Below are 23,460 nucleotides of genomic sequence, written 5' to 3' on the forward strand. Positions count from 1 at the left end.
GGGGAAAAAGCTCCAGCAGGAAATGACCAGAATCAGTGATCGCCCCAGACGTCTGCCCTGGAGAGATTGGGAGAAGACAGCGGCTTCCTCCTCTCTAACCCTGGAGCTCTTGCATTAGGTCTGTCCAGCTGCTTCAGTGAAGAAAAACGCAAATTAGTAGCAAAACCAATTAGGGATCGTAACTATATTGGAGTGCTGTCGAACGCTTGATCTATTAACAGAACAGTGCTGAAGTGCCAATCAAGACAGTGCAAGCATGGATTCATGCTTTTTTCTCACTTATGAGAATAATTTAGTACTTAGTGTTCTTAGATTTTCTTGTCTTTCCACATTTCCCTTCTTGTGGATGCTGGGATTGTATTTATTGGACTTTAATTGCATGTGACCATAGAAAAGTTTTTGACCCCTGGAGACACATGACCTCAATGTCCTGGCTGACTGGAGAACAGAGCCAGCTGTGTCAGAGGGTGAGCTCACCGCACGGCAGGGAAAGCGGGTAACTGGTTGCTCCATCGCCACAGACCGTCAGTGCAAGCTCACAAGTGACACACTCAAAAGGCCAGGAGGAGTGGAGAGGAAGATTTAGAAGACAAGATTAGGAGAACCATCCAGGTACAGTACTAATGCTTAGACTTACCATCTGCTAATGCTTTTTAATTTCCTGTGCATGACATACTGTCATGTTAACATTAGTTAACATTTAGTTACTCTAATAAGCTCTACATATTCATGTCAGCACATAAACAGACTCAAACATTACCAAACAAGCACAAAGCAAGTTCAGGATGTCAGTGACGTAATCAACTAATAATAATCTTACTTTAAGACAAGATAAGTGTCTTTATCAAAAACAAATAATCTGTGAAAAGAGTCTGCCAAAGGAAACTGAGCTGTCCAGTCTCTCTCTCTCTCTGGACCCTAGGACCAGATGTTCCACAGAGGGAGTAACTTCTGGCCAGATGTGTAAGGAATGTCCTGGTTAAGGTCATTCTCTAAAAGCTAGCCACTAACCGCTAACTTCACATAGACATCAAGAAGATCTATAAGACCTAAGGGACTATAAGAGCTTCTGACATTTCACCATGCTGTGCGGTTTCCCAACTGACTTTTATTATGGCACTTCGTTCCATTTTGGAACTTTCCTTCTGGTCTAATTTTAAAGAGAAGTCAGCCCTTGGTGGCTAATCACTGAAGAATAGTATTGGGCAAAAAGTAGAAGTCTTAATGTACTTTTGAGTGGGTGGAGGATCTGGTGAAATGCTTGGATGACTCAATGGTTGGCGCAAGGTTAAATGTGATTTCTTTTTTGTGGCAGAATTGAGTTATACAACTGTGTTTGAAAGCACTGCCTTTAAAATCTGCTTTTATATAATGTGTCTTATGTTTCTTGATGTTGCGGGAATAATCTCTAAGTATAATCCAATATAAATATAGTTCCATCAAAAATAACACTTCTGTCACAATATACTCACCTTCGTGTCATTCCAAACCTTTATGACATGCTTTATAATGCAGAACCAGAAAAGGAGATGTTTTAATTGAATATCACGGTTGTTCTTTTCAATACAAAGTCAGTGGCTATAGTGCCCCACTTCTGGCTTTTCAGTGAAAATCTTGACATCCGTGGCCTATTCATGAGTACTATGAGAGAAGCCTGTTTACTGTGGTTTGTATGTTCAGGCAATAACCTGCATTGTTTAGTGCTAAAAACAATGCAGGTTTTCGCATGAATATGCATGCCACTCTGAATGAGCTTATCTCATGCACTCATGAATGCGTAAGAGACATCAAGATTTTCATTGAATATTGACGTAATTTATGGGTTGTTTCATATGCCTTCAGAAGACTTGGAAAATATGATACACAAGTCACCTTTATTATAATTTTGGGTACTTTTTAAGCTTTAATATGAATTAATCTCCTTTTGTGTTCCACGTATTAAAGAAAGGCATACAGGTTTGGCATGTCATGATATGATCATATGTAAATTATGAAATACTTTTTTTTTTTTTTTTTTGGTGAACAAATTCTTTAAGTATTACTGATGTCGAAACCAGTGGACAATGGACAATTCAATGTTGGTTAATTTTTACTTTGTACTTCAAGACCTACAAGTATATTTATTATCTTTAGGAGGTTAGTGGCATCATAAGTTGTCAAACGTGCATCATATACACTAAGTATGACACAAACCAGATTTTTCAGAGTAAACAAGTTTAAGAGCACTTGAGGCTCAATGTCAGTTGCATTCATTAGCCTTTAGAGGTTTATTTTCTATGTTTGTGTCACTGGTGAAGATACATCATTAATCACAAGTGAGAGATATTAAAGAAAGATATTCTGTCTCTCTCTCTTTGCTGCAGAAGGACTTGTGTCTGGTTTTGTGCTTTTCGTGGGCTGTTGTAATAAGACTCTATGGGCTAGCAGAGGGATCTGGCCATGCCTGTTGCCATACGTAAGAAAAGCTGGGAGGACCATGTGACCCTTCGTTCAGGACTTCAGTACAGTTATGATGACCTAGACTTGGTCTGCTGCCATGCCAATTATGGGGACAAAGAGACACCTTTTGGGCAGCGTGGTAGGGTCAGGTGTGTCTCAATGCCTGAGTGTGGTCATCACCAGCCTTGGATGTTAACCTGCCCCAAGGATGATGTTGGAGAGGGTACAAGAAGGATTAAGACAATAGTACATAATTTTAAGGATGGAAATCCCCATAACAATGAAGGCGAAAAGGACCGACCATTGATGCCTGAGAGAAACACTGGAGATGGTCTAAATGAGGCAGCAAGGCACAAGAGTGGCCAAGATGGCAAGCTATCTTTAGATAGTGTGGCAGATCATGATGAATTGCAACATTCCGCTTTGGGAAATTTGCAAACTCACCATGAAGATCATGATAATATGGATCTAAACAAGAATAATATGTCTGCTTCCCCAAAACTGTCACTTTTTATGCTTCCTAACACAGTATTGGCTCAAATAGAGGAAATGGGGGATTTATCAAATGAGTTGAAGACTAAGGACAATATATCTTTAAATAACTATGTTAAAGACTCTTCTGAACTAACTTACAAAAGTGGAACTTCTGTAGAATTACTTGAAAACACTGAAACAATGGTGAAGGTCACTGAGGGTAGTCAGAAGTTATTACAAGAACACATGAGTGTCACAAGCCCGATCATAGACATAACGAATCAACCTCCAACCACTGATTCACAACATAAAACTGCTGACCCACACAATATTGTGCAAGGGAAATGTGAAACTTCTGAACAGAATAGTTTAATAAGTAGCAAAGTTGAATGCACATACAAAGATGAAACTATGGTCCAGAACTGTACAAATGTGGGTTTACCATCAACTACTCAAGGTACTGATACTAACATTCCAGAACCAACCTTGGAGCTTCATGATATCACACAGGGTCTAAAACACAATGGAAACCAAGAGGCTAATGGCCATTTTGAGAGTTTTGATCATGAAATGTTAAAGGATGGAAGCCTTGGTCAACCTGTTGGTGAAACTTCTCTTTTGGAAACACATGAAAAAACTGGCACCGTGGAAACATGGCATAATTACTCCTCAAAACTCCAAACCATCCATGAGGGATCCTTACCTGAGTCGGGAGATAATACTTCTGCTAAGATCACAGCAGAAATGCCAGAACATACAATATCTACAGAGTTAAGAAACCCAAGGTTTGGTGAGAATCTGACAACCCATTCTGAGGATTCTGAGGATCAAAGCTCAAGAAGAATGGAACATGGGTCCAAACCCGTAGAACACCTATCGACCAATGAAACATCTTCAACAAATCATGGAATCAGGGCAGAGCCAGGCTCAACTAGAGGATGCTCTCAACCTGAGGGACTCTACAAGGAACATCAAACAAATCAAAATACAAATACATCCAAAGACCCTGAAATTGTCCTAAAAGCTGAGGGTTCCCTCGTCAAACTTCGTAGAAGGAAGGTAAGATGTTTTCGATGAACTAGTCTGGCAGTTTGTCAGTAATCAATACATCAATAAGTATTGTTTTGACTGTCCTATAATAGTCAACATCTTGAAAAATAGTGTGTTATGACAGGGTTTAATAACTTTTTGGTCCACAGTTTTATTTATACTCAAAGAAAAGAGAACAGAGATGAAAAATGTGGTACATATACACAGTATATGAAGAAATCCTTTTCCCCACGAGAATGTTTCCGGTATTAGATTTCAACTTCAACTTCTTTTACTTTTTAACTTTATTATCATGCCGTAATACAGTGATAAAGTGATTCATGTATGTCGTCATGAAATCAGAGACCCTCCCCTAGAAATCTGAACACAAGTGGTCAAAAGAGTAGCATACTGAATGGCAAGTAATATGTCTCTCCTGTCTACTTGTGATCATATCATCCAAAATGCATCTTAATACCAGGTGTAAACCGGGCCCTATGTTTTGTTTTTGTTTTTTTTTTCTCGATAGAACCTTGCAAAAAGTCTCTAACGTCATGCGACAGCATGGACGTTATATTTTGGCTTCACTATACACAAAGCATAATTTAAATTAATTTAAACCAACTGATCTCAGTTCAGAAGACTGTGCTGTCAGTAAAGGGATAAACTTTTGGCACACTGAGTCATGTGACAAAACAACATGGCACTGATCACAGCGGAGTTTGTCTTTGGGAGAAACGGCAACAAAACTACATCTGGTACGAAACCTAACAAAGTTTTTATATTGAAACCTGTTTGACTCAAAAGATTCAAGAGTCTCTAGTTTCATCCGATATGCCATTTTTAAAATGTGAGTGATTTATCACAAAACGCCATGCTGCTAAACACAATGCACACTAATGTGTACTTTAGCATATTTTTTCCTTAGAAATCCTAATTCACATAACTAATGCATTATCCTGGGTTCATCCAAAAACGGAAACAATTTTGCTTTCAGAGGCTTTATATGGAGTTATGATAAAAAATAAGGTGCATTTTGAACTGTTCTGAGACCAGTGCAGACAGACAGCACACTGGAGGTTAAGTCAATCACTAAATAGGGAGCAAGGGAGCATACTATAGCTTGCCTATGCATTCACTCCTAACATCCAACCAAAAGTTCAGTTTCAGGCTGCAGATGATGTTTGGACCACTCAACATGTTTGGCAGACATGGGACAATGGTAAACAGTGCATAGATTCAGAATTTATAATGTATAATTTTATTTTAACATGGTCGGTTTTGGTGTTGCTTCATAGTACAATGACCTCTTATTTGCCAAAAGATCAAGGAAAATGTGATTCTTGACCCCTCTAAAGTTTTTTTGTCCTAAACTTTATTCTAAACACCTGCTGCTTTGGCAGATTGGAGGGTTATTAATGTAAATGTCAAATATGATCATTCACGTTGCAAATGTATCATAAAAGGTATTTTTAATTAAATGTGTTCATGTTATTTATTTCTGCACTTGCAAATCCTTCATATTTAAATCAAATCTATGAATTTCTACGCCATATTTGCTGAATTATTATTATTATTATTATTATTACTATTATTATTATTATTATTATTGCTGTTGTTAGGCTATTATTAATTATCATCATAATACTGTATATATAAACCACAACAATAATAAAAAATACTGATTGAATATTTTAAACAAAAAGTCTAACTTTCTTCAAAGCTTAATTTAAAAATGTTTATCTTTCAATATGTCTCTAGGGTCTGGGTGCTCTGACATCGCAATTCACGAGTGCCTTCTCCCATGCAACGAATGCAATCCATTGCAAGAAAATTGACAGTTTATTATGACTGCCACTAGGGGGAGAAATACGTGTGTCAGAGAGAGTAAAAAAGGCGGCATTAGACCTACAATGAATGAAGGACCCAAACCATACCTAGGGACTAGAAAATCATAGAGACTTGTGGGTTAAAATGTAAAAATTAACTTTCTCATTATTGTGCAAATGCTCATTCAATATAGCACAACTCCTCATAAGTTGTCAGTACGCATGCTGGCTTTTACACACACACACACTCACACGCGCGCGCGTTGGTATTTGTGGTTTACGAGGACTCTCCATAGCCATAATGTATTTTATTCTGTAAAAACTATATATTCTATCCCTTAACCCTACCCCTAAACCTAACCCTCACAGAAAACTTTCTGCATTTTTACATTTTCAAAAAAGCATATTTTAGTATGTTTTTTTAAGCCTTTTGGTTTATGAGGACACTTGAGGTGTTCTCATAAATCATGTTTATAGCATAATTACATGTGTATAATCTAGAATAGTGCTAGTGAATAGTCCTCGTAAACCATATATACCTGAACACACACACACAACCATGCTCTTTTCCATATAAAAAGAGATTGGTAAAAGAAAATCGAGCATATTCTTTCTCCAGACACTTACCTTTCTTTCTGCTCCATGTTCTTGATTGCTTGTAAACACAGTTCTATGCTTTTCAAAAACCACATCCTAAATAATTATGCCAGCTTTCTGCCACATTCTTTTGAAAACAATGACATCAAACACCATCTTACATCTCTGGCCATAGGCATCTGTGGAATGTCCCACAGTCCAAGAAACTGCCGTCACACAAGACCTAAAAGGGCATGAATAGAGTGTGAGAATGTGTGCCCATTTCTATGGGCATATTATTGTATGTTTGCTGATGTGTGAGAGGTGTATCTATGTGTGTAACCTGTTGTGGGAGTGCTTTTATGTATATTCATCTTTATTTACGTACATGTTTGTGGATGATTGACAGCAGCCCACATTGCCAACCTCAGTCCCTCTGTCCCTTAGGTAAAGTCTTTCATAGCATTCTCTGTTTATTCAAAATTGCCCTGTTCCACAAGACCCTGGAGGCGTCTTCCAAACCACAGTCATTATTTATACAGCAAGATCCATTAGTCAGGAACGAGCCCAAGCACAACAAGCCATGCTGTGTAATTGTCACTTATTTGTGAGGCTAAAATCCAGGGCTGGTGGCTGCCGGAGTTCTTGTGGGGATTTGTATTTGTTGAGTGAATGTAAACCATTTAAGGGCCTAAACAACTCTATTCTACTGCAAAAGGAAACGTGACCTATTAGGAGTTCAAGGATAGAGTGAGCAATGGAAGTCCTTAAGTGTGGGAAAATATGTTTGACATAGAATTAGAATGTGGACAGAAAGTATTCTACTTGTTCCAACAATCTACTATATGAATGAAGAATGTTTTGCAACCAGTATATGTTGTAGTTTGTCTGCTGTTCTCTAGCATTAGATGCTGGTGTGATGGTATTCTCACCACACTTCTTTACTTAACCAGCAATACTTCCTTGGTTAACCAGCTTTACCAAAATGACCATTCTGATCGAAGAGCTTCACTGGCCAAGTTTTGCTGGTGAACTGTATGGCTGTACTGGTCCACCAGCTAGAACAGCATCAACCAGTCTGGATCAGCATGGAAATTCTTGCAGATCTAAGCTGTTTTTGTTTTTTGTTTTTAAGCAGGGTTGGTAATGTATAGGGCGACCATAGCCATGCTGTTCACCAGCTGGTGAAGCTGGTTGACCAAGGAAATCCTGCTGGTAAGACTAGCTAAAAACTTGGTGGGGATGCCATTTAAGAATTTTTAAGAAAAGTGGTGAGTGACGCTTGCTCATTGCCATCAAAATGCTATGAGATGGTTACCAGAATATGGCTTAGCATTTCTTAATGTGTTCTAAGTGGTTTTACTACCTTGTGTTGCAGTTACTAGGGTGTTCTTGGTTGGTCGCTATAGGTAAAAGCTTACTTGCCGAAGTCAAAAGTGCCCTCCACCAAGTCTGTTTGATGTTTTGGAGCCAACATGCTTGGGTCCTCAGCCTTTAGGGCTTGGGTCCCTCCTTCATTGTTAGTCTATGGTAATGTTTCCAACATGATCACACTGTAAATCAACATTTTGCTTCCAAAAGTTCATGTACCCTGCAATCAAACCCATTCTGCTGAATTACTGATAGGAGGTATCCCCCATCAGACATTTTTTTCATCAATACAAACACCTTTCTCTCTAGCACTACTGATGAAAACATGGAAACACAGGTTCTGGTCCTGTGGGAACCAAGAAGTAATTAAGTTCACATAAAAAATGGACAATCAGGAGGTTGCATGATTGCTGTCAAATAAATATTTTACTTCACTGACGGTTAGGTTTATGGTTGGAGTTTGGGTTAGGGGGTAGAGTTAATAAAATATGCATTCCTGTTGACTGTATGACATAATTTACAACTAAAAATATGCCTTGCTTTTGGCACCACTATGAGGACATTTCACCCAGAAACTGAAGCTTACACATGCCTATACATTCAACAACACTTCTAACTTTGATTACTGGGGGCAGTAGCCAGTAAGCAAGTTTCAGTAAGCACAGCCCTATTTCAGTTGCAGACATTTCAACCTACTGTTTCCGAATTCACAGTGCGATCAGTCTGAGTTTTTTTTAAAAAAAAATTTTTTTTACCAGTTTTATAGTCTGCAATGCCAAAACCATAAATCTGACTTCTTAGAAAAGTAATAGAAAAGATCTCTTTAACAAGCCGTATGATGTGAGGTGTCAAAGCACAGGTAAGCTTTTTTATTATTATTATTATTATTCTTTAAAGACCTGATTGTGTCAGGGACGTGCCATCTATATCAGTAAGGTAAGCAGTGCTTACTTAACAGAAGGGTGAATAGAAAAATGGCACTATGAGATATTTAAATATAATTGTTAATATAAACGACTGTTTTCGTTCAAATTTGTCATCTTTCATCTCAGTTGAGCAGCACAGACAGTTATTAATTTATTCGCTTTGGCGCCACCCTCAGGTATAAGCACTTAATGTTATGCTTTCTCTGATTCAAAGCATAGTTTACCGCCCTTTCATTCAGAACTGAACGTTCATTCAAATTGAATCACGCCCGCTACTACGAATGGCCAAGGTAAGCATGCTTACCAAAATGTGCAAGCCAGTCAGAAGCTCCTTCCTTCAGTCTGACATGTTCAAGTTCACATAACTAATGCATTATTAAGCACTAAAACTGATGTAGTGTAAGCAACGGCGACCTACGGGGAAAACGAAAAGTTGAGAGGCTATGGAAACTATCAGCAGTCGTGCGACAGTTACAACAAAGTGCAAAATGTTCATTCACAAGGAGAGACACATGGACTTTGTGTTCAACTAAAGGTAAGTAAATATATTTATTAAAAATATGTGTTATTTATACTAGGTCATAGATACTAGGTAGGTCATTGTTTCTGTTTAGTCTGAGGCTATGAAGTGGTGATCTGGCAATCATGTTCTTGTTGTGTTAAGCTCTGTCTGTTTTATAGATCTAACATTAGGGAGCAGTGTCTGTTTGAAAAAATGTATTGAGGTATGTAGACTGCTGTGTCAATGTTACATTTGCCTTGTGCATTCAGGTTAAGATTGTTGTCTTAGGTGATCAGATTAGTTAATTGCCCCTGTCCATTCCAGTGTATCTAAACTGTGGGAAGAGTGACGTGTTAGGCCTGTAATGTTGAAACATATAGCTAGCTAGTAACTGGCAATCTTTTCTTTTTCTTTTTGTTGTATGTCAAAACAAGCTCTTCTGGCACTATGGTTCATTGTATGATTTAATGGACATAAACATGGTCGGCTCAATATATGACAATCTTTAATTTGTGTGACATGAGCAATATTACTGTCCTGAATTTTCAATTTAAATCAATGGCATTTCTGCAACATTACACTCACCCGTATAATGTGTTTTGAGCACAGTGTTTAATAATGTGTATTAAAAATTATTGCCCAGTCTCAAAGCCCACAGCACGTTTCTGGATTGTGCAGTATTCTTAAATGAGACAAGACCAGTTAGAGCTTATTATTACATGGCAGCCTGGAATCCTCTATTCTAATTGGTAAATGGCGCCATCTAGTGGTCTGTTATTGCTCTTTAACAACCGCAGCTCCACATATCAGACCGCTCATCTGGGTCCTTGCGAGCCATCTCTCCCGTTTCTTTGATCACTGTGTGATCTCTTCAAGTAAGGTAATAAAATATTTTCAACTCAAATCAATGTTTCATGTCCATTTATTTGTTTATTTGGCAAGTAGTCTTATAATAGCCTTGATATTGAGGAGGCAGTCGGCCATTTTCACAAAATATACACCAACAGAACTCATAAACTGGAGGTTAATTTCAGCTGTTCAGCATTTTATTTCTTCTCAAATTACATAATTTCAATGCAAATCAATATTTTATGTCCATGTATTTATTTATTTTATTAGTAGCCATGTTATAAGTGGGATAATGTTCAGTCAGCAGGTTATTATTGCAAAATAAACCCCTTCAGGGTGATACAAGACCCCTCCGCTTTGGGGTCGGGCAGATGGGCGGCTTTTGTGTACTGCTACCAGAAGATGTAGCAGTAATCTATCCTGCGTTCCTCTCCTTATCAAGGTGCAAGGTGCATTTCAGCATGTTCATTTCCCTCAAGCTCAGTAATGTTAAACAGAGCCAAACTCATCTGTTTTAACATCTGTGGAAGAGGTCAAACACTCTACTAAAGGCTGTGTACATAAAGCATCTATGCCCCTTGTACCTCACTCTAGTTCCTGTGCCTTTTATTTTCAATCGCAACAACTCTCAATAAATGATTAAAGTGGGAACTCAAAACTAGGCCAAGAGTTCAGAACTCTGTTCTGTTATGAAAAGCTTTATTTCAGAAATATCTGCCAGTACAAGTTTAGAAATATGTGCCGGCAGCTATTAAAACAGGACATGTGACTTGACACAGGAGCAGCATGTGAAAAAAAAAAAAAAAAAACTTAGTGCAATTTAGTCTTCTAATTGTAGTGCTGCCTTCTCTTATTTGACCATACCAGTGTTTATCTCTGTGTGTGGCAGTGTCTTATGATGCTCTTCACTTGCTGCTTTCAGTCAGAAGAGACAGTGAGTCTGGTTGAATATGTTCTCTGACATGACACCAACAAGTTATGTGGCATTGTCATGTGTTTTGGACATGGTACCATGGAAATATTATTTAAAATACACTGGAGTACCATGTAAATAGCATGTTTAGTCACACTTTAAAATGTATATTAATTTTGTTGCATTAAAAAAAGTCGAACAAATCAAGTTGCATTTGCAAATAAATGAGGCTAGGCCTTTTTTTAGATCTATATATCTATTATCTTATTATTTGAAACCTAGCAAACCCCCTTTTTTAAAAAAAAGTTTTGATCGAAAATTATGTTAATGCTATATTTCTTTGAATTGAATGCCCCTTGGTTAGCTATTTTGTTATATAATGCAAAGACGTTTAAGTGTAGGTTACAGTAGGTGCCAAAATACTGTACTTTTGGCACTGGTATTACCCATCTGGTACAGTAGTACCGCCAGAGGGGAGAGTGAACATATATGGGTTTAAATGCTTTGCTTTAGATGTACAGTGCATTCAGAAAGTATTCAGACGCCTTTTCACATTTTGTTATGTTGCAGCCTTATGCTAAAATGCTTTAAATTATTTTTCTTTTCACATCACAATTTACACTCCATACCCCATAATGACAAAGCAAAAAACTGATTTTTGCTAACTTTGCAAATTTATTAAAAAGAAAAATCTGAAGTAATCACATTGACATAAATATTCAGACCCTTAACTCAGTACTTAGTTGAAACACCTTTGGCAGCGATTACAGACTCAAGTCTTTTTGTGTATGATGCGACAAGTTTTGCACACCTGGATTTGGGGATTTTCTGCCATTCTTCTCAGCAGATCCTCTCAAGCTCTGTCAGGTTGTATGGGGACTGTCAGTGGACAGCCATTTTCAGGTCTAGAGATGTTCGATTGGGTTAAAGTCTGGGCTCTGGCTGGGCCACTCAAGAACATTCACAGAGTTGTCCCTAAGCCACTGTTGTGTTGTCTTGGCTGTGTGCTTAGGGTCATTGTCCTGTTGGAAGGTGAACCTTCGGCCCAGTCTGAGGTCCTGAGCGCTCTGGACCAGGTTTTCATTAAGGATATCTCTGTATTTTGCGGTGTTCAGCATTCCTTCAACCCTGACCAGTCCCCCAGTCCCTGCTGCTGAAAAACACCCCCACAACATGATGCTACCACCACCATACTTCACAGCTGGGATGGTATTGCACAGGTGATGAGCGGTGCCTGGTTTCCTACAGACATAATGCTTGAAACTGAGGCCAAATAGTAAAATCTTTGTTTCATCAGACCAGAGAAACTTGTTTTTTTATGTGTCTTGAACTGAGGAGAGGCTTTCATCTGGCCACTCTGCCATAAAGCCCAGATCGGTGGAGTGTTGCAGTGATGGTTGTCCTTCTGCAAGTTTCTCCCATCTCCACATTTCTGGAGCTCAACCAGAGTGACCATCAGGTTCTTGGTCACCACTCTTACCAACCTCCATGAAGTCGGCACCCCATATAATTAAATAATCACCAAAAATATACCATTCCTTTGTGCTGTGTCTGTGCTGATTTGTGCTGCAAAAATGAACGTTTGTGCTGGTTTGGTGTTTGAGATATTAAGCATTCTTTTTTGGGTTGTGTGACGTCACACTCCATCCCATCTCACTCAAATCGCTCCTAATCGGCGGCGTTCATTTGTGCTCGGTTTGTGCCGTTAAAACAAATGTTGTAACTATTTCCCCTTCCTTAGATATAGCAAGAAAGTTTTTGGGAGCGGTGATGTCATTCTCCACCCCATGTCGTCCGAATCGTTCCAAACCGGTGTCATTCGTTTGTGCTCGATTGTGCCGGTTTGTGCCTTTAAAATGAACATTTTATCTATTTCCATTCTTTAGAAATTAAAAATATGATTCGGGGCTGTGACGTCACTTTCCACCCCATGTCGTCCGAATCCTTCCAAACCGGTACCATTCATTTGTGCTCGATTTGTGCTGTAAAAAAAAACAAAAAAAAAAAACTAATTCCCTTAGATAATTTTATTATTTCTATCTCCCGGATCTGTGACGTCAGTCATGCATTTAACCCCATCGTGTCCAATTCACTCATTTTCTGACTCGTTCATTTGTGTTCGCTCGGTGCAGGTTTGTTACTGTTGATGTCATTGTTTTTTTTTCTTTTCTTTTAATATTGACAGTTTGATCATTGGCAGTAACTTCAAGCTTCAAATCCAAATCACATATGCCCTGTATTTGTGCGCGTGTGGCACTTGTTTTAATTCACCACCGTGTATATTGGTACTTAATATAATGTTGTTTGTGTTCTGGTTCATCGCTGAACCAAGTATTGCATCTCGTGTATTACCATTATGTTTTAGGAGTTTATTCAATGTAAAAAGTAACCTAAAAAAGTAGCCACTGCATTATAATAACGGTTTGCTTGATTAGTTAGTATGTATCTTGATATAAGTGCAGTTTATATTCAAAATGGTTATTGCATTATGCAACGATGATGATGGAATGATTGGATAGGATAAACAGTTTCATAAGAAATTGAGACAGTTGAAGCTTTTTATCTTCAAATTTGGGTTGTCTCTGCTTGCAGTTCTCAGAGAAACCTGCATAAACAGTGAAGCAAGGACAGGTGAGGTGTGTGTTTTATTATGTTTCAAATATTTTAAAGCAATGGGTCCGGAACCTGTTTTAGTTACCTGCCAAAAGTAATAATAATAAGTTTGATGAATAAATGCCAACCATATGAAATCAACCTATGCTGGTTTTCTAGTCTTAGCTGGTTTAACCTGGTTTCCCAGTCTGACCATTTGAAAAGTGCACAAACCCCTTTAAAGCCAGCCGAAAGACAAGGCTGGCAGACCAGTTAAGTTATTTCTATGCAAGGGAATTAGTTAGATTGTTTTTTTCTTCAACAGCACAAATCTAGCACAAATGAATGACACCGGTTTGGAGTGATTTAGACAACATGAGGTGGAGAATGACGTCACCGCTCACGAAAACATTCTTGCTATATCTAAGGAAGGGAAATAGTTACAGCATTTTTTTTAACAACACAAACCGAACACAAACGAACAGCGCTGATTAGGAGTGATTTGAGCAAGATGGGGTGGGAGTGACGTCACACAGCCCATAAAAGAATGCTAAATATCTCAAACACCAAACCAGCACAAACGTTCATTTATGCCGCACAAATCAGCACAGACACAGCACAAAGGAATGGAATAGTGTGGCATGGGGGGCGTGGTCATGTGTCGGTCTGCGGGAGAGAGAGAGCGTTAAGGCTTGTCACCTGGTTCATAATTATCTCTAACACCTGTCTCTCATTATAGTGATGGCGGAGGGAGACTTGAAAAGGCACGCCAGAGCATCAGAGAGGGAGAGAGAGAGTGACCAGAAGCACGACAGCCCTGAACCGAGAGAGTGTTAGCTAGAGTGCTTTTCATTTATTTAAAACGTTTTTCTTTATTATCGATGGTTAACGTCGATTGTGTTTAAGAGAGAATAAAAGGACTGACCTTGAACCTGCTTTGTTGTCTCCTGACTCCTCCATTGCCTGAGCTAAGAGATCTGTTACAGTGGTGACAAGAACCTGACTTTGGAGGAGAACGCTGCTATGGAGTCTTCACCGCTGGGCGAAGTCTTCAAGACCCTCACCAGCATCCAGCAGTCACAACACCATGCCCTCATGGAGATACACTGGGAGCAGGAACAACATTTCCAAGTCCTACTCCAAGCACAATCGGAGGACTGGCAGGTGCTCCGGAGCTTAATCGCCAGGGAAGGGGTTGGTGCTGCGACCTCCTCGGAGCCCGTCCCACCAGTGGCCCTTACGAAAATGGGGCCAAACGACGATCCGGAGGCCTTCCTTGACCTCTTTGAGAAAACTGCAGAGGTTTGGAGTTGGCCTACCGATCAGTGGGTGGCCCGCCTGTTGCCCCTGCTCTCCGGGGAGGCACCACTGGTGGCATAACAACTCCCCGCCACCAGCCTCCTGGACTAAAATCACCTGAAGAAGGCCATCCAGCAATGGGTCGGTCGGACCCCAGAGCACAGTCGGCAACTCTTCCCCTCGTTGAGCATCGGGAAGGACGGCCACCCATTTGTTTTTGTGCGAGGTGTGTGCATGGTGACGTTCACAGGTATCTGGTGGTTACCATTGAGATACGATTCAGGGGAAAAAGGCATAGAGTCGAGGCCATGGTTAATCCCCGGCTCACCCATCCACTAATTCTGGGAACCAATTGGCCCAGTTTTAAAAATCTATTGAGGGTAATATGTGTGGATGGGTCCTGCAAAGTAGTGGCGTGGGGTGTGATGTGTGATACTATGGCTGGTGAGGCGGCTCTGCGTCAGGATGACACAGATGATGGAATTCCCGTTCTCAGGGGCTTCCCTGAGGGGGATTTCCCTCTGGAGCAGTCGTGTGACGAGTCCCTCAAGCACGCCTTCGACCAAGTGAAAGTAATTGATGGTCAACAGCTCCAGCCCAGTGTTGCACTCACATACCCGTACTTTTCTATTATCAAAGAGCGGTTGTATCGATTGACGCGGGACACTCAAACCAAAGTGAATACAACTCAGCTGTTAGTACCAAAGAGCCATCGGGAAACACTTTTCCAGGCGGCTCACTATAATCCAATGGCTGGCCACTTAGGTCATGAAAAGACTTTGAACCGTATAATGGTCCGTTTCTTTTGGCTGGGCATTCACGGGGACTTTCGCAAGTGGTGTGTGGCGTGCCGTGAATGTCAGTTGGTAAATCCACCGGCCACCCCAAAAGCGACATTGCGTCTGTTGCCATTGATCGAGATCCCCTTAGAGAGAATTGCCATGGATCTCGTTGGGCCATTAGAACGGACTGCATGCAGACATCGCTTTGTATTAGTTCTAGTGGACTATGCAATGTGATAACCGGAAGCAGTGCCTCTAAGCAACATCTCAGCACATAGTGTTGCGGAGGCACTCTTCAAAATTATCTCCCGAGTGGGGATTCCAAAGAAAATCCTCACTGATCAAGGCACAACATTCATGTCACGTACACTATGCGAACTATACGAATTATTAAGCATTAAGTCGATTCGCACGTCAAACCTACCACCTCAACCTCCTCTAACCATGGAGGGAGGCGGTACCTGTAGCCTTGGCGATGGTAGTGCCGGAGAGGGTGGAGCTCGGGCCAGAGGTATTCCCTAAATCAAGTTCATTCACCCCGGTCCCGTACAGAGACCACCTCTCACTGTCGCAGCTTACAGATATTGCCCGGTTGCAAGCGGAGTTTGCAGACGTGTTTTCACCCCTACCCGGTCGCACGAACATCATAGAGCACCACACTGAGACCACCCCAGGGGCGGTGGTTCATAGTCGCCCCATCGTCTTCCTGAACACGAGAAAAAGATTGTTCAGGAAGAATTAGAGGCAATGCTTGAAATGAGTGTAATAAAAGAGTCGCACAGAGATTGGCCCAGCCCGGTAGTTTTGGTACCGAAGAGCGACGGCTCGATCCGCTTCTGTGTTGACTACCGAAAAGTGAACACGGTGTCCAAATTTGACGCTTATCCAATGCCGCAAATTGACGGGTTACTCGATCGGTTGGGCGCGGCTCAATTTTACTCGATGCTGGATTAACGAAATGTTATAGGTAGATCCCTTTAACGCCAATGTCCCGAGAAAAGATGGATTTTTCCACACCGTTCGGATTACACCAGTTTGTGACTCTTCCATTCGGTTTGTTCGGAGTTCCTGCCATGTTTCAGCGCCTTATAGACAAGGTCCTCAGAACGCACATGGCATATACCACTGCATATCTAGATGACATCATCATTTACAGTAATGATTGGCAGCAACATATGCAACATCTGAGGGCGGTCCTGAGAGCGCTGAGACAGGCAGAACTCATGGCCAACACAAAGAAGTGCGCAATTGGGTGGGTGGAAGTTAGGTATCTGGGGTTCCACTTGGATCACGTGCAGGTGCATCCACAGGTTGACAAAACCGCAGCGATCGCAGCCTGCCCAGCGCCCAAGACCAAAAAGGGGGTAAGACAGTTTTTTGGGCTGGCTGGCTACTACCAAAGGTTTATGCCTAGTTATTCTGATGTCACCAGCCCACTGACTGACCTTACTAAAAAGGGGGCTCCCGATCCAGTCCAGTGGAGAGAGTTGTGCCAACAGGCCTTCCTTAAGGTAAAGTCTGCACTGTGTGGGGGGCCGCTTCTACATGCACCTGATTTCTCTCTCCCCTTTATTTTACAGACTGATGCATCTGACAGGGGGCTGGGCGTGGTGCTCTTGCAGGAGGTGGGAGGCGAGGAACGGCCAGTGCTATTTATTAGTCGTAAGCTCTCCTTCAGGGAGACAAAATATAGTACCATCGAGAAGGAGTGTCTTGCAATTAAGTGGGCTGTTCTGACCCTCCGCTACTACCTGTTGGGGCAAGCCTTCACCCTCTGTTCCGATCACGCTCCTCTGCAGTGGCTCCACCGCATGAAGAATACTAATGCGCGGATCACCCGTTGGTACCTGGCTCTCCAGCCCTTTAAATTCAAGGTGGTCCACAGACCAGGGGCGCAGATGGTTGTGGATGACTTTCTCTCCAAAAATGGGGGGAGAGTAGGTAGGCCGGATGATGCCCCGGCCTGAGTCAGCGGTGGGGGCTTGTGGCATGGGGGGCGTGGTCATGTGTTGGTCTGCAGGAGAGAGAGAGAGCGGTAAGGCTTGTCACCTGGTTCATAATTATATCTAACACCTGTCTCTCATTATAGATATGGCAGAGGGAGACTTGAAAAGGCACACCGGCGCATCAGAGAGAGAGAGAGAGAGAGAGAGAGAGAGAGATAGTGACCAGAAAGCATGACAGCCCTGAACTGAGAGAATGTTAGCTAGAGTGCTTTTCATTTATTTAAAACATTTTTCTTTATTACCGTCGATTGTGTTTAAGAGAGAATAAAAGGACTGACCTTGAACCTGCTTTGTTGTCTCCTGACTCCTCCATTGCCTGAGCTAAGAGATCTGTTACAAATAGTTTTGGTGATTAATTATATGGGTTGCCAACTTCACGGAGGTCTCTTACCAAGGCCCTTCTCCCCCAGTTGCTCAGTTTGGCTGGGTGGCCAGCTCTAGGAAGAGTCCTCATTGTTCCAAACAACTTCCATTTAAGAATTATGACTAATTTTTTTAAGTAGCCTTCCCCAGATCTGTGCCTCGACACAATCATGTTTCTGAGCTCTGCAGGCAGTTCCTTTGACCTCATGGCTTGGTTTATACTCTGATGTAAATTTTCAGCTGTGAGACCTAATATAGACAGGTGTGTGCCTTTTCAAATCATGACCAATCAAATGAATTTGCCACAGGTGGACTCCAAATCAAAGTGTATAAACATATCAAAGATGATCCAGAGAAATGAGATTCACCTGAGCTAAATTTCAAGTGTCATAGCAAAGGGTCTGAATACTTATGTCAATGTGATTTTCAGTTTTTTCTTTTTAATAAATTTGCAAAGTTATCAAAAATCTGTTTTTTGCTTTATCATTATGGGGTATGGAGTGTAGATTGATGTGGGAAAAAAACACAATTTAAAGCATTTTAGCATAAGGCTGCAACATAAAATGTTTAAAAAAAAATGAAGTGGTCTGAATACTTTCTGAATGCACTGTACATGTTTATCCAAATTTTGTAGAATTCGAGACCTCCAGGGACCTTGCAGTCCCTGGACCACTATACGTTTATTTTTTTCATCTGGTGTGTCTACAGAGCTGAAGTGAGGTAAAGCAGATTGAAGGATTTATCTGTGTGCCTCACAACAGTCCATCTCTGACTGACCTTATTCTATAATACCCTACTTAATAATTGGAAGGAAATGCTGAGGCTTTTTCCCATAATGCACTCAATGCACTCAGACTCTCTGGCCCACTTCACATGGACATCTGCTCCAGTCACATGATGCAGTAATGTCATGTCCAAGACCTAGGCCAAATGCATAGCAAAATAGTTCAGATACTGAAGTAAATTAATTTACCTAAGGAATGTTTTTATCGGATGCCATTTCCTGAAAATCTCTGATGAGGTTATGTTTGTGTTTGCAAACATAAGTTTAGACTTTAGTTGTATTGTTTTTAATCTGTTGTTGGTTCTGGGCTATTGTGATCATACCTTTTTAATCAAGGGGAAAATAGAAAGTTGTCAAATTTACTGCATAGATCGTGCATACATTAATTTTCATCCGTGTATAGCTGGGTGTGTTTCTGTTTTTGATGGTTCATCATAGGTAAAATTGTTACTCTGCAAGCTAACTTTTCCCAAGTAATCTTGTTTTGGATACTAAATGAGACATCATGGAGTGCCAATTAATTAATCGAATTAATCGCAATTAATCTCATACATAAATATTTGAAAGACCCTCAAGTAACAATAATTCAATATTTAATGATTAAAAAATAATAAATAGTTATATTTAAATTCTATATATATATATATATATATATATATATATATATATATATATATATATATATTATTAAAAAATAATAATAATACAGATCATTAAAATGCATTACATTATTTTGGCACACAATTAAAGTATTAAAAAGACAATACAAAAAGTGGCTTTAGAATGCAATATATTGTTATTGTCATAAAATGTCTGAGGCAGGACCCAAACGTTAGAGTTGAAAAATAAAGGTAATTTATATACTAACAACAAGGGCAAAACACAAACCAAAACTCCCACAAGTGGGAAAAACAAACATAAACTACCCCATAGCAGAAAAAGTTAATCCAGGGCTGGGGCAGAAGGCAGCGGGGAACAGGACCGACCAGAACAGGTAGGAACCAGGTGGGGGAAACAGGACTGACAGGGAAGACTGAAAATACAAGACTGGAAACAAGACCAATTAACAAGACCAACGAACAGGACTGACTGGAATACACACAAGACTGGAAACAAGAAGAAATGGCACCGGACAGCACACACAAGGAGACTAAAATAGGGAGAGAAAGCAAACGGGTTAACAGGGGAGAGGTGAGGCAAATAAACTAAAAAGCAAACAAGACGGCAGGGTATGATGTAACACAGAGAGACACACAGTGATACAGAAACAAAACAAAGCCACGTGCTCTGAATGCTTGAATGGCATGAGCTCACATTGCCAAGACTATAAGGCAATATATGGCTATGCCAACCGACAAACAAGATGAGAGAATGCATAGCAACGGCAAACAAAATGATGCCACGTATTCTCACACAAAACAAAACCTGAGCATAGACAAATGCCACGCGATGCACACAACAGGCAACAAAAACACCTGTATGAGAGTTCAGCCACAGACACACAAACCCGCCACCTTAGACCAAAGTGACTGAACCTCAGCACAATATGAAGATAGCTCACAACCTGGGCGTGCAACGGAACACGAGCAAAAGAGCTTTAATGGCTGTGATCACAGGCAGCATCTGGGGAACAGCCTCCGTGGCTGGGAGCACTGGCAGCGACTGGGGAATGGACTCTGTGGCCAGGAGTGCTGGCAGCGACTGGGGAACAGCCTCCGTGGCCGGGAGCGCTGGCAGTGACTGAGGAATGGCCTCTGTGGCAGGGAGTGCTGGCAGCGACTGGGGAACAGCCTCTGTGGCTGGGAGCGCTGGCAGCGACTGGGGAACGGCCTCCATGGCTGGGAGCGCTGGCAGTGACTGGGACAGATGAGGCTTCAGACAATGGCTCTGGGATGGAAGAGGCTTCAGATGCCGGCTCTGGGATAGACGAGGCTTCAGGTGCTGGCTCTGGTATGGATGAGGCTTCAGGAACTGGCTCGTTGACCGTGGCAGGCATAGGCGTTGGCTCGTTGACCGTGGCAGGCGTGGGTACTGGCTCGTTGATCGTGGCAGGCATGGGCACAGAAGGGGAATGGCCTCTATGGCTGTGGGTGCTGTCAGATGCAGGGGAATGGCCTCCTTATCCGTGGCCAGCGTCTGAGGAGTGGGTGCCCTCCTCCTCCTCTTCCAGGCAGAGGGAAGTACTGCTGCAGTGACAGCCTCCACCTCCTGGCAGTCAGCAGCAGTGGGCTCGGCCGAGGTGTCCACCTCTGTGGGGGGGTGGGGGTGGGGGGTTGGGGGGTGCCCTCGTCCTTGGGTTGGGATGAGGAATGGAAGTCCTCTGAGGTGCAGGCTGAAACAAACTTCTCCCATTTCATAGCCTGCCTGACTGCCTTGAGAAAACCTCCATCCTCAACCCAATCTGAGACCCAAGATCTAAAATGTTCATTCAGACTGGCCCAAAAGAGATCGATTAGGTAGGTCTGATAAACTCAAGGGCATACCCCCACACAGACTTGCCCTCCTGCCGTACCCTGCGAAGTCTCCTTAGATGCCAGTTTGAAAAAAAAAAACTCTGCTTGGTCCATTCTGGCCAGTTCGTAATGTCAGAAAATGTCAGAGGCAGGACCAAATGCAGAATGAAAAAACATAAACTACCCTGTGGGGAAAAAAGGTAATACAGGGCTGGGGCAGAAGGCAGTGCGGAACAGGACCGACCGGACCGGGTAGGAACCAGGTGGGGGAAACAGGACCAACAGAGAAGACTGAAAACACAAGACTGGAAACAAGACGATTAACAAGACCAATGAACAGGACTGACTGGAATACACACAAGAATGGAAACAAGACGAACTGGCATCGGACAGCACACACGAGGAGAATAAAATAGAGAGAGAAATCAAATGGGTTAACAGGGGACAGGTGAGGCAAATTAACTACTAATAAGCAAACAAGGAGGCAGGGTATGACTTAAGACTGAAAGACACATGGTGATACAGAAACAAAACAAAGCCACGTGCTCTCACAAGACAACAAAATGCCCAAATGGCATGAGCGCATATCACCAAAAAATAAGGCAATATGCCAACCAACCTACAAGACAAGAGAATGCATAGCAACGGCAAACAAAGCGATGCCATGCATTCTCACACAAAGTGAAACCTGAACAGGTGACAAAAACAAGACAGGACACCTGTGCGAGAGTTCGGCCACACACCCGACACCTTAGACCGAAGTGACCGAACTTCAGCATAACATGAAGACAGCTCGCGACCCGGGCATGCAACGCAAAGTGCATGCTGCCAAGATGACAGACAGAACAGACAGATATGGTGCATGAGTGTCTGGATCCCGACACAGGCCGAACCCTAACCAGACAGGAAGTCAGGACCCAGACACCATACTCCAGACATGAAACAAGACAGACTGAAGAGCGCACGGCAGGGAATACAACCGAAACTGTGCACTCACACAAAGACAGACAATGAAACACAAGACAGACATGGGACGATGATGCCACGGTCCTGTCAGACAAAAGTCCTCGGTAAGTGCGATTTGTTCTCTGGCTGCATTCTACTTCAAAATTGTATCCCCATCTCTTGCTAGCTGCGTTCCATTCAACACAGAAAGTCGGATTTTCTAGCTTCCTAGTAGGAAAAGTGCAATGGAATGCCACTTGAAGTCGGAAATCCAACTGGAAAACTTGTGCGAAAATGTTTAATTCTGATTTCTCCAAGATGCAGCCGCATGACATCACACAAGCATGTCGGCACCCAGGGAGATATACAAAATAAGTGATAAACATTCACTTTTATTAAGTAATATTGATAAATGAGTTAAAGTTCCTACATTACATGATATTACAGCTACTTTAACCAACGTTTGCAGAGACAGGTGTTCAAAACACAGTAAAATAAAATCTCTTTTGATAACCTTACATCTATAGCACAAATGCTAGCGTTGCAGCATTGTTTATCATATGGGTTGCTAGGAAACGCCTCTAGTCAAATACCTGATAAGCTAATGGGAGCATTGCAGTTTTGTTTCCTTACACGTCATCTTCCTAGCATCTGGCAATGGAATGCTTTTATGGTCGGAGATTGGAGATATCAAGTAGAAATATCCCACATCCGACTTGAATGGAACCCAACTTCCCTCCATCTCGTAGACTCGGATGTACGTCATTGTTTACGTTGCGCGAGTGCCCACTACTGGCGGAACCCGTACAATGGGTTTCACTGGTACTCCCTAAGCCCTTGATCACTTGGAACATGTTGAATGCTGATGTCAATTTGTGGAATTATTTAGTGATTTTTGCACCTGAGAAGACAAAGTTTTCAGAGATTGAAGCAATCACAAATTCAGGGAAAGTTTAGTTGTAATTTCAGAGGCTTATGTATAAATCTTATTTGTTAAGATTTTTTTATATTTATTTGTTTGAATTAATTGTTAGAAAGGAGGATTAATCAAGTTTTACAAAAATTAAAATGGTAACAATACAATGAACATATAGGCTATGGCTGTGTAACAAACAGTCAGTTTAAGGTAGCTACTAGTATTATGCTGTTAACTCTCAGTTTAACTGTTCTAAACTGCTTAATCGACCTACTGTAACTTTACTTTCATCACACAATAGAGTTGTTTCGGGGTGGGGTAGTTTTAGCACGATCTGTGCTGTGAAGTCACAATCGAATTGCTCAACCCCTAGGGTTTTGGCTGAGGGAGTGAGCTACACAGATGTATGCTT

At 41.5% G+C, this 23,460-nt stretch overlaps 1 protein-coding gene across 1 annotated transcript in view; it reads left to right on the forward strand.

Annotated features, from left to right (window-relative positions):
* Positions 1 to 463: 463 nt before the first annotated feature.
* Positions 464 to 23,460, forward strand: part of LOC127444116 (rho GTPase-activating protein 7-like) — a 165,493-nt gene continuing 142,496 nt past the window's right edge. The window contains exons 1-2 of the mRNA XM_051703316.1: positions 464 to 612; positions 2,364 to 3,972. Of these exons, the coding sequence (XP_051559276.1) occupies positions 2,440 to 3,972 (1,533 nt within the window). The 5' untranslated portion in view covers positions 464 to 612; positions 2,364 to 2,439. The remainder of the gene's footprint in view (positions 613 to 2,363; positions 3,973 to 23,460) is intronic.

Source organism: Myxocyprinus asiaticus, chromosome 7 (genome assembly GCF_019703515.2).
Source record: "Myxocyprinus asiaticus isolate MX2 ecotype Aquarium Trade chromosome 7, UBuf_Myxa_2, whole genome shotgun sequence".
Lineage (NCBI taxonomy): Eukaryota > Metazoa > Chordata > Actinopteri > Cypriniformes > Catostomidae > Myxocyprinus > Myxocyprinus asiaticus.